This window comes from Pan paniscus, chromosome 14 (genome assembly GCF_029289425.2).
Source record: "Pan paniscus chromosome 14, NHGRI_mPanPan1-v2.0_pri, whole genome shotgun sequence".
NCBI lineage: Eukaryota > Metazoa > Chordata > Mammalia > Primates > Hominidae > Pan > Pan paniscus.
This window is the reverse complement of record NC_073263.2, coordinates 104,412,574-104,427,733: the sequence shown is the minus strand read 5'-3', so window position 1 is coordinate 104,427,733 and position 15,160 is coordinate 104,412,574. Positions and strand designations below refer to the sequence as shown.

The following is a 15,160-nucleotide window of genomic DNA, read 5'->3' as shown; positions in this document are numbered from 1 at the left end:
ATTAAAATTCCAAATCAGCTTATTAGTATCTTTATGTATTTCTTCAGTGAATAAAACAAGAATTCCAACAGAACTCTCTTTTTAAGTCAGTAACAAAGCATCAAAGTGATAAGGGACAAAAACCCAGAGAATTCATCTTTAAATTGCTATCAAGGGAAATGAAAACAAAAAAAAATGGGGGTCATTCACTGTAGCAACAACCTCTCTCCTGATAAAAAATAAAATGCCATGCATGCAGATATTGGCCAAGACAAAGGAGAGAAGTTATTTCTATTAAAGATCTTTCATGTAAGTGGCCATTTTCATTTGATGATATTTATGGTACTGTGAGAAAATTAAGTAAATTAAAAGTTTAACATTTGCATGCATCTATTTACACAAAAGACTTAAGTTTAAAACAAGATAATATGGTAAGATGATGTAGAAAGAGAAATAATTTCTCTGAAAGTAATTAAAGTTAAAAAATAAGAATCTTAGGCCAGGTGCGGTGGCTCACACCTGTAATCCCAGCACTTTGGGAGGCCAAGGTGGGCGGATCACCTGAGTGAGGAGTTTGAAACCAGCCTGGCCAATATGGCAAAACCCCATCTCTACTAAAAATACAAAAATTAGCTGGGCACGGTGGTGAGCACCTGTAATCCCAGATTTTCAGGAGGCTCAGGCAGGAGAATTGCTTGAACCCAGGAGGCAGAAGTTGCAGTGAGCCAAGATCGTACCGTTGCACTCCAGCCTGGGGGACAGAGTGAGACTCCATCTCAAATAAAGAAATAAATAAATAAGAATCTTTTTAAAAAATAAAAAATCTTTTTCTAGAGATATGGGAGCCTATGCTCTGCTTGGAAACTACATTGTCAGTAGAAATATGGCTATGATCAGTAACTACAGGGGCTAGGCACTGAACACAGGCCCTGTGAACAAGGATGAGGGCTCCTATGGTTCCCAACCAGAGTGGGTGATCTCTGTTGTCCATAGGGAGAATCAGTGCCCTACACATAGCCAAAGAGCATTGCCTGCATGACAGTAACAGTATCAACTGCCCTGGATGAAGACTCTTCCATCATTTTTTTTTTCAAGACCAAGCAAGCGTCTAAAGTTCTTGAACAATTCGAAGAGTAGAGCCCTAATAAGACCAACGTAATATTCTTCTGCTAACCAGGCAGACTGAAGCATACCAATTTTTTCTTAATCTTTTAAAAAATGTGAGAAGTATAATATTATTACACCAGTATTATAGTTTATGTATGTTTCAACAGCAAAACGTAAACAGACCTAGGAAATTCAACTCAAATAAAAAGTGGACACAGATATGCCAACTCTAAAGGTCAATACGGTTGTCTTTGTCTCTGTGCTATTTTGAAATGATCAGTCTGTTGAAGGCTAAGATCTTTTTAAAAGGCAAGTTCCAAAGCACATTTATTGTTATGACTTTACTTGAGCTTTCTGAAGAAAACATAATGGCTTTAAGAAAATATTGAATGTGGCTTTCAAAATCCCTAAATGAATCTACATATACATAAAAAATGCCTAATGCCACATATAAAGGTCATATACCTTCTTGACCCTTCATCCAGGAGCCAAATTCAGGTGGGTACCGACAACTTCTCAGCTACTGGTAGATGACCACTCCCTCTTACCTGTTACTCAGCCCGTGCATAGATTTGAGTAATTTCATCAGTTACCAAAAGTGAAGCATTGGACTCTGATGTTGCAAAGCAAATAACTCTTTGGGTTTACAAAGGGCAAAAATTTCCATGGGAAATCCCACATATTATAATCACCCTGGGTGGATCCACATTGGTACACCAATGTGTTCCAATACTATATTTCCTATGAACCAACTAAAGTCAGATTCCTGGAAGGAACACTTCTTGGTTCCTACCATATCTATGAAATGCCTACATCCCATTACTGAGGTATTAAGAATGTTCAGAAAGCATGCTTCCCGTCTTGGTCAGATCACGTCTACACCATTGCCTCAAGCTTTGGAGACCACAATTTAAGAGGCAATATTGAGTAATTGGAGTATGTCCAAAGAGTGTAATCAAGACTGTGAAAGTAACTTCAAATGACAAATGATTGAAAAAGAACTGGTGATGTTTAGCCTGAAAAAAAAAAAGACTGTCTTATACTCTTCTCATTGCAATTTCATAGAAAAGGTTCATTTTGCATGGAAAAAGGCTTATTTTTTGTTGGTTATAAGAGGTAAGCAGATTTCAGCTCCATATAAGGAAGTACTTTCTCATAATTAGAATACACTGTTTTGTCAAAGAGAAGGGTCATTTTCCTGAAAGAATTCCCATTCACTATCTGCTACCAATACTTTTGTACTAAATAAGAGATTGGACTCCTAACCTTTAAGGTAGCTTTAAATTCTAGGTTCCTAATAGTCTGTATATTTGGTTAACTCATAACATACTATACTTAAACACATTTTTTGCATGAGAATTTTGAGTCATTCTGGAACCAAGAGTTTCTTCTAAAGCAACTGGTTAAGTCAGAAACACTTGAGTTGATGCCAGCAGATATGATCCCCATTACCTTACAGATTGCTAAAACTGCGAAAGCATAAACTTCAATGTTAGGCTTAGGTTCAAATCCCTCCTCTACCATTTAAAACCTGATGCAACCTATGCAAGTCCCTTAACCTCAATAAGCTTTAATTTCTTCATCAGTAAAATGGGATAATAGTGTTTAGCTCATAAGACTGTTGTAAGGATTTTTTTTCACATTCATACAAGCCATGTATTTAAAGTGTACAATTCAGTGGTTTTCAGTATATTCATAGCATTGCACAACCAATACCACTAATTCCAAAACATTTTCATCACTCCCCACAAAAACTCTGTACCCAGCAGCAGTCATTCCCCATTTCTCCCCAATCCCTATCCTCAGGATAATAAACATAAAGAACTAGGCAAAGTTCCTGGCTCAAAGAAACCCCTTAATATAGGGCAGTTGTTATCAGACATCATGCCTACCACATCCCTACAACATGAGGTTGGAATGTGCTTTTTCCCTGTACTGTTTGAATACTTTCCACATGCCCCAAGACGTACTAGAAATATACGCATAGAGGAAGATGGATGGGGAAGGGGAGGGACACAAAAGTTTTTTATGCATAGTCCATAAGCAAATACATAAATACATCTGAACACACAACTCTTTTTTTAAATGTTTTATTTTGAGATAGTAGTAGATTCACGTGCTGTTATAAGAAATAATACAGAGAGACACATGTACTCTTTACACATACCTATGTAATCCAGCTATTTTTATGTAATCTATCTATTTTCTTATGTTGTGAGGCTTTATTGTTAGTTTCCTGTCCTCCATCCAATTTACCGATGCGGACTAAGAGTGGAAATAATAAATGTGGCTGAGTGGACCCGGCCATGACAGCACTGAGAACCTGGGAGTATTCTCCCTGGAGATCTATGCAGTCACTCTCAGCTTTTCACTTTAGCTTGAGACACTGTCACTCCCTGCTAAGACTTCCTTTCTAGAGAACCCCTGAACACTGCTTGGTGAAAAGCAGAGCCCTTTTCTGTGAGGCTGAACTATTCGGATTCTTGGAAAATGGCGGTGTTGTGGTTCATTGGGCAAAGGGTGTAGTTTGTGTTTAACATTGGAATATTCCAATTTCTATTGATTAGATCAATTAATATTCTAGTGCTGAGGTGAGGTAGTATGTTTTCTTTCCTCCAAAAGCAATTACTCTGTACTGACTGAGCTCTAGGGGAAATGTTTCCTAGGACATAGCTGAGGTTGGTTTCAATACAGTTGGAGTCTTTCATGTGGAAAATTCTCTACTTAGCAATTACGTGCAATGAGAAAACTTGAATTCATAAGTGGTTCAGTAAATCACAAGCCATGAAGAGTACAGGAAGAGCCAAAGAGAGAAAGTCTGGGCATTTAGCCAAATTCACCTCACCAATATTTCCCAAAAAAATGGCCAACAAAATCCTGTGGAGAGCATTTTAAAAACACAGATTTCTGCACCAAAATACACCCATCCCCACTCCTGATGGTTCTAAATTCAACAGATTAAGGCAGAACCAGAGAAACAGAATTTCCATAAAGCTTCCCACGAGGGTCCACTCGGGAGCCAAGGTTGGGAACCACTGCTTCAGGCTGGTATATTTCACTGTGATGACCATCCCTTCATAGTAGGAAAGAGTAAATGAACACCTCCCTTCACTTTCACTGTCAAAATTCTTAATTTATTTTATTAAAAAATTTTTTTACAATGATAATAATGAATTTCAGTTTTTTAAATTACTTAATGGAGATTATCTAGTTGGAGGTATTATGATGCCAGTTTCATGGAAGAATATGCCCTGAATTCATCCCAAATTTGAAGAGAAAAAATACTATACCCCACTGCTGCCAGAATATTTCACTTGTGACCAAAAAAAAAAAAAAAAAAGAAAAACTCACCAAGGAAGGCTGGGTATAGTGGACCATGTCTGTAATCCCAGCACTTTGGGAGGCCAAGGTGGGTGGATTGCCTGAACCCAGGAGTTCGAGACCAGCCTGGGTAACATAGTGAAAGTCCATCTCTACAAAAAAAATACAAAAAAATAGCCAGGTGTAGTGGCACGCACCTGTAGTCCCAACTACTGGGGTGGCTGAGGTGGAAGGATCACTTGACCTGGGAGGTCAAGGCTGTAGGAGTGAGACCCCATCTCAAAAAAAAAAAAAAAAAAAATCTCACCAATGCCAATCATCTTCTAGCTTATCCGGCAAGTGGTGAAGGTGGGTGAAAACAAGGTGCATGCCCAGGTACACCCCTACAATGATGAAATCAAAAACTCTGACTGAGCTTCCCCCACCATGCTCCCCCATCCCTTACAAACTCCTCTGTACCCCATAAATCCCACACTCAACATTGTCACTGTTCGTGTATATCAGAATCATACCTCTGAAGACCATATAAAGGTTGGGAATCCAATCTCTGGTACTAGGAGCACATTTTTAATTAACAGCCTGTCTGAATTTGGAGCTATTACACACTGTAGCAATAAAATTAAACACTGTCACTCTCTGTTCTTTAATAGCTGACACACGTCTCATATTCAAAGTCCCCAAACTATAATTTTAAGAAATATCCCCTTAGTCTCTGGCTGTCAAATAAGCTCTGCACAATTTTTCTCACTTCGTCTTCACTTCATAGACTATAACTATGCTTAAAGTGTTAGACTCAAATGGGCATACGTGGCACATAAAGAATATTAAGTGCATGCAAAAATGGTAGCCTGTATCATGCAATCTTGCAAGAACTTGGGAAGGATGGAGCCTAGAGGAATTTGCCCAGGTGGTTCATAGAAGGCCTCTTGGGGAGGTGTTCTTTCCAGAAAGAGGTGCATTTTAGAGATGTGAATCATCAGACACAGCAGATGAAATGAGTGGAGGACACAGTGGAGCAGGTAGGTGGAAGCATCTCCCGTTCGTACCAACGTGCCCCAGTCTCAAATGATGATCTCTGAAGATGGAGACGTAGTGTACAGCCACATAGTGTGTCTCAAAGTCTGGTTCTCAGACCAGGAGCATCAGCATCACCAGGAACTTAGAAACACAAATCTTTGGGCCGCATTCCAAATCACTGAATCAGAAACTCTGGGGTTGGGGTTCAGCAACCTGTGTTTTGACAAAACCTCCAGGTGATTCAGATGCACCCTCAGGTTTGAGAACCACTAGATTACAAGAAATGGAAATCTGACAAGTCCGATCAGACATTTCCTCTTAGGCTGTAAGAAGCAAAACCTCTCTTCCCACCCCAGTGTCCTCTCTGCTTGCTCCCTGTCTTCATTCCCTTACACTGGCATCCTCTTCCCTCTCCTCCCTCGTCACCCCTTCCGCCTCACCACACACCAACGAACACCTGTGCGGCGTTCAAAGAACTAGAAACCAGCCCCCATTTCTCCTCTACTTGGAGAATGTATTTTATAACGTGTGCATAGTGCGCAGGCAAGGGGCGGAATTTAAACAATGCCTAATTAAAGAAGACAACACCACACGTTTATCACATTACATTGTTGTGTATTTACCCCTTGCCGCTTTTGATGCATTTGCATATCATCTTTTATAATTCAATTCACTTGCTTAAATCATTTCTTTTATTTTCACTTATTTATCCAGAAGGAAAAGTTAATTTTGCAGATCACTGGGGCCTCCCAGTGGCGATCATCTGTAATTTCATACTCGAATTTTATTCTGGGATCTCTAGGGTAATGGTATCTAAATCCTTAGAATTTCACCTGCTTGGTAGGAGCATGAAATAGAAGCAAAGCAAGCATTTCGTCTAAGAGAGATTGCATCGGCATCCCAGCTGAAATTTCTTCAGATGTTGGCTTTGACTTCTTGCATTTATCAAACTCCGTATTCAGTCATCTGCTTCGTAGAGATGACAATCGGCAGGCTTCAGACTCTGCTGGTCAGCTCAAAATTCAACCAGGAACGAGGACAATAAAGAGACGATCAGAGAAAAACATCTTGTGATTCCTTTCCTCAATAACCTTGGAGTCTCTCCCTCGGGTTTCCATTTCTACCATCCTGCTTTTGAAGTTGTGCCTGTGCCGGGTAGCCATTTCCCACAAGAAGTTTTAAACACAACGTTTTCCCTCCTCTCCATTCTGGAACATTCAGTGGCTGCCTTGCCTCTGCTCTCCTGTGGCAGTCAGCACCATCCTCTGCACCTCGTGCTCACAGGACAGCCTCTGACATCGTGGCAGCTCTCCGAGCCACCCCCCACCACCACCCCTCACCCACCACCCTGCTCCTGCATCAGCTTACATCCTGTCACCTGTCGGAGGGCTCCAGCCAGGGCTTGCAGCTTACTCTGCAATATCGCCCTCCAGGGACAGAGGTGCCTGGCCAACCTCAGGCTAACAGGCACCAAAGGCCATTTCCACTTAGACAAGCACTTTGCTGCCAAAGATATTGGTGTCCTTCCATTCTCCCACTAGGTCCCTACGGCCTGGTCTTTGGCATTGGAAGGCTGTGCTGCCTGAGTCCATGCGGGCCCTCCCGTTGAAAGATTGCTGAAAGGTGGTTTCCAAGAACTGGTGTTCTCACATCACCCCATGGCTTAACTCTGCTGATTCAGGGAGAGTTCCCGCCTAGTAACAGACCTATAAACATCAGCACCGTTCACAGAATATGGCCACAAACAGATCAGATGAGGTTTTAAAGTTCATCCCCACCCCCTTGGCCTTCTCTGCTGAAAAGTCACCAGAGGGCAGCCCGCATTTCCTTCATTTCATTCTTCCTGAGCCGTTGCCCAAGCAAAAGAACAGCATTTGCTTCCACCTCAGCATCTCCTTTATATAATACGGTCTTTCGCTTCCCACATTAGTGTTTTAAGATCAACATACACCTTTAAATTAATCGCTCTAATACGTGCTCAATATTCCTTGCAAAGAAAAACTTAGTGAAGTCTTTGCTGGGTATGTATGTGGATTCATAAAATTCTACTCTTGGAGACATATTATGAACAGGAGTACATTTCTGCAGGCTCATCTCAAGAGTAGCCCACTTAAGCTAATTTGTGCTCAGGTGGCAAACGAAGACAAGGTTTACGAAACTGGATAGCTCCAAATTAGCTAGAATAAAATTAAAATTCGAGATTTCCTTGCAGGGCTCAGAGTGGAAAACTGACACAAGGCCATACTCTGTAAACAGCACAAGCTTTGGTGCCGTAGAGACAGAGGTTCCCAACAACTGCCACCCATGTGTAACCTGGGAGGAGGCTTATTCTGCGGAGCTGCAATATCTTCCTATATAAATTGGGTTAATGCCGCTAGGGTTGTCAGGATGATTCAGTGAGATGCTATATTGGAAATCTCTAAAAACAGTCCTGAAAGCAGTGAGTATTCCACTAATAATGGCTATTACTTCAGCAAAGGTTCGTAGAAGCTAGTCTTTCCAGCGAGTCATCGGAACAAGTCACTCCTATTTGCCCCCAAAGCTTAGCACACACACTTCCTTCTGCCTAGGACATGTCCCGTCTCTCCTCTCTGCCCTCACCTCCATCTCCTTCACCCAGCTAAACCTTCCCCCAGAAGCCCTCACTGTGCCCTGGTTGTGGGTTAAGCTCCCCCTGCCAGGACACCTAGCACTGATTGGTTTTCATGTATTCCCCCTACCAGGCCATCCCCAGTTCTGCCTCTGCCCATCTGCACTGGGCTCATGGCCTCCGTGAGGACTGGCTCTGTCTGTCTATTCACTATTGTGTCTGCAGTCCCTGCTTGGCACACTGTGGGTTTTCAGTAAATACTGAATAAATAAATGAATGAACGACAACCATTAGAGGCTTCCAAAATAAGAAAAACTAAAATTCAAGGAAAGTAAAAGGTAGTTGCATTAATTATTCTTTATTCAACTATTATGCATTAATTAATAGTTGCATTCTTATAATTCCCTTTAAGCCTCCTTGAATTATTTCTTAAAAAAATATGAAATCTGTTTCCAAGAGTTCTAGTACTTTGTTCCCCTGACCCCTTGAATGTTGCACAAAATGTTTCCTTAATTTCTTTCCAATACGTGATTACAAAATGTGTTTATTATGTTTTACATCTTCTAATTCTTAAATTGACTATCTATTAATCACAGAGATACTAAGGAATAAGGAAATCCTTGGTAGAAAAGTGTTAATAATTTACCAGTTGCCAACTGTACTTTTACCTCTGCATGCCAGGTAGGTAGAAGCATTACTCATGTTTTTTAATCTAAGAATTTCTTACATTTTTATGGCCTGTCCTTTGGGCTTATTTATGATGGTTTGTGACAAAGAGACAACCTTTGCCATTATGATTTATACTCTACTAACAAAGAAAACACAGAAGTAGATAAGAAGCCCAAATTAAATCATGGCACTAGATAAGAACACCCAAATTAAATCATGACACTAAAAATAAAAAAAAAAATCCAGTGGAGGTAATTTAAAATTAAAACAAAGAGTATAGGCATTACAGACTATGGACAATGAGAATATAGAAACTTTCAAAACCTAAACTACAAAATCTAGCATTTGCCAAATAAGTCACTTTAAAAATTTTATACTTATATTTGTAGCATCATGAAATAATGCCCGGCTATTAAAATATTTTTAATGGCATATTTTAATCTTATTCTGTTTGTGCTTTTGTTTGAAACACCAAGCAATATTTTTTGGTTTGATAAAGTGTTCGTGGTTGGCAGAAGATATTCAATATTTTTCTATGTTTTTTCCATTAATACCATTTATCACAAAACTGACCTGGATATCTGTTATTGCTTTTAGTAATCCCTTGAAATTGCTTGATGGTAAATGCCAATTCTAAAACTTGATTGGATTTCAGGAAAAGACAATTGCCTTAGAAACAAAGAAACAAACAAAGAACAGAGAGGAAAAATCCTGCCTTTGAGCAGGATTTTTGAGAGTAAAAGCATTGCTTATGATAGAGACCAAAGGTTAGTTCAATAGAATAAGCAGTCAACAGTGTATGCCCAGCAATCTAAGTACTACACAGCCATATGTGACCTGAGTAAACACGAATGTCTAGCTCAGGAATCCTTCAAAAAGGAGTTAATATGACCGCAGAACTAATTGATGCTAACCAAGGCACCTAAGACACAACTATCCCATTAATACTACAGTATAATTATACAGAACGCTGTCTTTGATTTTGTGTGGAACTTGAAAGCAAAGCAAATATTGACACTGGACTTGCAGGTAAGATCCTAGACTTAATTTCACATCACAAACTCAAACACGGTGATACCTGGGTGTGGAACTCATTCACAAACCACTTCCAGGCTTCATAAGGAAGACAGAAGGAACTGTGTCCACACACATGCACACTAACACAAATGTCTATAATTTTTAAATTTTGCTGTGCCTGTATTCCTATTAACACTTCTACAAATTATTCACTTGCTCCATTCCCAATTTTATTTCCTATTATTGCCTTATAATTTATTTATGACTTAAAAAAACATATTTTTGACCATTTTTATTTTCTTCACCTACAGATTTCCATGAAAACTAAATTAAAATGAAGTAGGAAGAAGCACAGTATATTAAATTTATTTTAGTCTTATCAATAAGCTTACTTGTCTGATTTACTTAGGGTTGACTTTAATTCTTTTATATCTACAACCCAAGGTCACCAGCTAGTTTTCCAATTTAATACCTGCAAATCTCTTCTTGTATCAAAATTCTACTCAGTGGATGTGTTTCACTTCCAAATGATATTTAGAAATTATTTGTCTGCTCATGTGCAAATGGTGCTACCTAAACAAATGAGACATGGTCTCTGTCTATATAGACCAGGCTTTCACTGAGAAGGCCAAGCTCCTAGACTCTGAGGCCTTAATGAAGAAAAGGAACAGTCCATTCTGTTATGCTTCATCTCTTCCACAATATAATGAGCATCCTATTTGGCTGCAGATATGTTAGGAAGTTACCCAATGTCACCAATTCTTTATCCAAAAGAAAGGGAACAGAGTATGAATACGGAATGAAAAAAACTTTTTTTATAAATTCTGGTAGACAAAAATTGGTACAAATAAAAGAGGATATATCATTACATTCCAAGATAGAAGGTTTTGGTGCAGTACTTAGTTTCCAAAGACAGTTGATACGGTCTAGGGAACAGAACTCTCAAGGTCACCTGTGTGTAATTTTAAGCTGCAGAGAATCTCCTGCAGGTTGGGGTGTCTTCTGTGGAGTGATAGCTATTCTGCATTAACCTATATTAAAACCTTGACAATCAGTTAAGTTCATTCTATTGGAAATCCAGAAAGTTACTGAAAGAATTGGACCAAGGTTTTTAATAACATAGTCTAACTTGTCAAAAAGCCAGATAAAAAGGTGCGAAAATTCACAGTATAACTCCCTTGGATGGAAGTTAACAAATCAATTCCCAGTCCAAAAAAAAAGAAAAAAGTAAGGTAGAAAAGGCCTACTCTAATTACATCTTTTGAAATTAAATTATTGTAAAATTGGATCTAAAAAGTATGGAGAAACTGCAGCAAAAAGACAAAAGAATAAAAGAATGAAGAGGATAATCGAATGAAGTGGGAAAGAGGGACATGATGTGTGTGGCTGGGTGTTAAACTTTGGGTGTGAATGCTATAAACAGAATAAAACAATGAATCTGGAACACTGCGTTTGACAGATTGGCACATAGAGAAAGAGGAACTTTATAGAATTGTATGGTTGGTTTGGTCCTAATGCTGTCTTTCAAAGGACACCTTACATATTCTACCTAAAAATAACTTAGTAATGATATTCAAATATTTTCTTAGCAGAGGAGTCATTTTTTCATTTGTTACCCCAAGGTTCCTGCTGCATTTACAACTCTCAGGCTCCTAGAAGCCTCTAGAGGCAGCTTTTGGGAACCTTGGAACTCTACTGACCAGTTCAAAAACCACTGCAGTATTAAATTCATGTTGTTCAGAGTCAACAGATACTCTTATAACTGGAGTGGGGGAGAGTGTGCAGAACCTTCAAAATCATCTCAGTATACACACCCATATGTGATCTCTTAAGGACTCGGGGCCTAGTCCTTGTTTTACTCTCTGTCTAGTCTTTTTGTTGCCTGAGGGAGCTTCACAAACTATCTCTAAGCTGTTGACTCTAAATGTATGCACAGTGGCTGAGCCCTGACTCTTTCTCCCACACACTCTACACTCTACATGGTGGGAAGGTCTGTTGGCTGTGGCAGCCAAACACATCTAGAACTGGCCACTTCTTGTCACTCCAATGCAGGCTGCCACATCAGATTGCGGCAGCCTCTCCCTGGTCTCATCTCTCCCCATTCTAGTCTCAAAATACCAGGCACAGTGGTCCTCACATGAGGAAAGTTTATTTCACTCCTCTACTCACAAAACCATTCAGAGATTCTCCATTCCACCAGAAGAAAAGCCAGAGCTCTTTCTGGGGCCTAAAGATCATGCTGCACCCTATGATAAGCCACCCAGATCCTCTTGAGGGTGACCTAACCCCAGCTGCTGGAGCTGGTGGCAGGCAGCCCACAGCTGTCAACATGTTCAGGACTGCCTCAGCTGAAGTCACCTCATCCAAGGTCACAGAGTCTTCCCAGGGCAGCCCATATCCAATGACTGGGCCACACGGGGTCATAAAGGCCCAGACATATCTCCCCAATCAGGACAACTCCAGAGGCCACTCTCAGGACAGTGCTCCATGTGGGGGTCACCTCAAACTGTTACCGGGCCTGCATTGCAGCTCGACCTGTTTCTGTCCTACTTCCTTCCACAGGTCTTCCTTTCAACAGCACTCCCTAAAAAATGACCTGCTCACCCAATTCCCTCTCAGAGTCTGTTTCTAGAGAACCCAGCCTGCAACACAGTCCTATGTGATCTAGCTCCCTGTAGCCTCTCTGAATTCCTGCTCACTCTGTGCCAGCCTCTCCTGCTCACTCTGTGCCAAGCACACTGGCCTTTGATATTTCCAGAGGATTGGCTGGCTCCTGCCTCCAGATCCCTGTGTGGTTGTTCCTTCGGTCTGCAACACCCTTCCCCAGACACTGCTACACTGCTACCTCCTGTCAGCTTCACCTAAATATTGCCTTCGAAACAAGCCTACCCTGACCTACTCATATAGGAAATAAAAGTTTTAAAATGGAACAGTTCTCATTTTTTTAATGTATTTGCTTATCTTTCTGGATATTTATTATATTTTGAAGAAATGACTTCACCTGTTTTTAAAAGCTTGAAAATTCTTGTTTTAAATAAAGACAGTACAGTGGTTAAATACAGCTTTGGGCTCATACAGACCTGGACTTGAATGTCCTAGCACTGCCACTCTGCAGATGTGTGTAGCCAGGGGACATCTCAGCCTCAGTTTCTTTATCCGTGAAGCAGGGATAGCATAGCTTCTACCTCTTAGAATGGTTGTGAGGATTAAATGACTTTATGTAAGTAACAGACTGTGAAAATGACAAAGATCCATGTAAATATTGGGAATTATTGAGAGATGGTCCCATGAACCACGTGTACTAAAAAAATAAAATAAAATACACTGGAGTATATTTGTATCATGACTTATGATCAGAGTCCTAGAAAATATTATTTTCATCTATACTCAACCTGGAGTAGACAGAAAACTTTCAGCAAAGCAGAAAGGACTAATTCTAGGAAGGAAAGTATCACCCCGAGGGCACAGCAACAGCCTAAAAAATGTTACTGGGGACACAGCAGAGTAATTGCCAACCAGTGTCATCTAGGCAGTTACATAGTACAAAATCCTAATTCTTTGCTCTTTTTGCACTGACTTGAATTACTACAGACTTTATTCTAGTCTCTAAGGAAAGCATATGTGAAAAAGTCACATAATATTTCAAGTATCTAGATGTATATATGTTCATCAGAAGAGCTTTAAACTTTAAAACCAGCTATGTGTCTGATTATCTGAGATTAGAGGCCTAAATCTTTTCATATGTATTTTTAACCCAAAGCATTTGTATTTATTTCTGTTTTTGTGAAACAAAATAATGATAGTTGGCTTAAAACAAAACAGTAACTTCTCCAATGTCTCAACAATTTTTGCTTGCATTCACTCACTTTTCATTTAGCAGAATAAAATGTCCTCATCCCTGACCTCAAATCCACAAGCTTGACTGATTTCATCGGAGGTTACATCAGAGGTCTACTCTGCCAGGCAGAGATGACAGACCACCTATAAGCTGGCACTAATGAAAACCACACAAGTCGGAGATTTACCATTGCATTATGTATCTGCCTGTTCAGATTTATTTGCAGATCCCACTGTAGTCAATTTCATTATTTCTAAAGAGAGAATCATCTACGCTTATGTTTAAAAGAATAACAAGTTTCACTGAAGAGATATTATTAAAAACTATCATTTTGTTATTATACATTAAAAATAATAATTGCACCATTATTAAAATAATAATAAATGATGATATAAGGCAAAAGGAGAGCAGACAACAACAGCACAGTGTGACTTTGCCAAGAGCTTCTATTACCGCATGAATAGAAGGCAGGCCCAGGGCCTGGGTGCTGATAGAGACAAACTAGGAACAAGTTACCCCAATCCTACAGACTCACATGCAGTATCTGGAAAAATTACTGCCTGGGGTGAGGCAAATTTGGGAAACTATCTTCTATTCTTGTAGTAGGGGGTTTTGTGTGTGTGTGTGTGTGTGTGTGTGTGTGTGTGTGTGTGTGTGTGTGCGCGCGCATCTGTGTGTGTATTTCCCCTTGGGAAACTCAGTGGCACATAAAGTTATTCAGGGTTTTCTTTAAAGTGATTATTTGCTAAAAATTGCCTTAGCATTTCCACGTCCTCATTGAGGATGTCATACGCTCCTCCGGTTTTTCTTCACAGCTTTATACAACTTAATATTCAGGCTAGGGAAACTGGAAATTTCCTCCAGGTCAAACAACTCCTTAAATCTATCTACGAATTTATTTTCCTTCTCCAACCTGAATTTCATGGCCCACAGGATGATGGTGGTTTCTTTGCACAGATGGTCAAAGGTAATGAGGAGCTCTTCCAAGAAAGGATGAGCGTAGACCACGTCCGCTGCCAAAATATAGTCAAAATTATTAGAAGACCTGGGGAAGTTTGTATCTAAAGCTACTCCCCAGGAGAGTTCTTTAACCTGAGGCAAATGCTTGCTTTTCATTTTGGTGTTTCGGGAAATATTATATTGCAGGTTTCCAAGTAATTCGGGTAAATCTGTGGCCGTCACGTGAGCACCTGTGAAGCAAAGGACAGTAGAGAAAGTAACCCTCATGAGATAAGGTAGAACAATCAAAAGTTTCAAGCCAGGATGCACTTTGCAATTCTGCACAATTCTTCATCCCCCCCTAAAAAAAGACTCAGCAGTACCTCTACACAGAAAGGGAATCCCATTCAAATGGATGCAAAGCAGCTATATGCCTCTGCTTAAAGAAAAAAAAAAAGAGAGAGAGAGAGACCCATGGTACTTTTGCGCACCATTGCATTTTTTATGTTCTCCTCGTTTTTGTTCTGGTATGTTTTGCTGTTACTATTGTTTTTGTTTGCTATTTATCTGCTACATACCAGGAGAAAAATAATCACGAGAAAGAGAAAGTCAAAATATTTGGCACCCTCATTGGACCAATGAGAAGTCATTGATGGAAGAATAGGTACCTCCCTAAAAGAATT

The 15,160-nt window shown here is 39.9% G+C and overlaps 1 protein-coding gene across 2 annotated transcripts in view; it reads right to left on the bottom strand.

Moving 5' to 3' along the window:
- Positions 1-1,439: 1,439 nt before the first annotated feature.
- The window catches only part of LOC100980413 (putative methyltransferase-like protein 21E), a 32,351-nt gene continuing 18,630 nt past the window's right edge, over positions 1,440-15,160 (bottom strand). For both annotated transcript variants that reach the window (XM_055096985.2, XM_034936953.3), the window contains one exon: positions 1,440-14,728. In XM_055096985.2, coding sequence (XP_054952960.1) covers positions 14,325-14,728 — 404 coding nt within the window. In that variant the 3' untranslated portion in view covers positions 1,440-14,324. The remainder of the gene's footprint in view (positions 14,729-15,160) is intronic.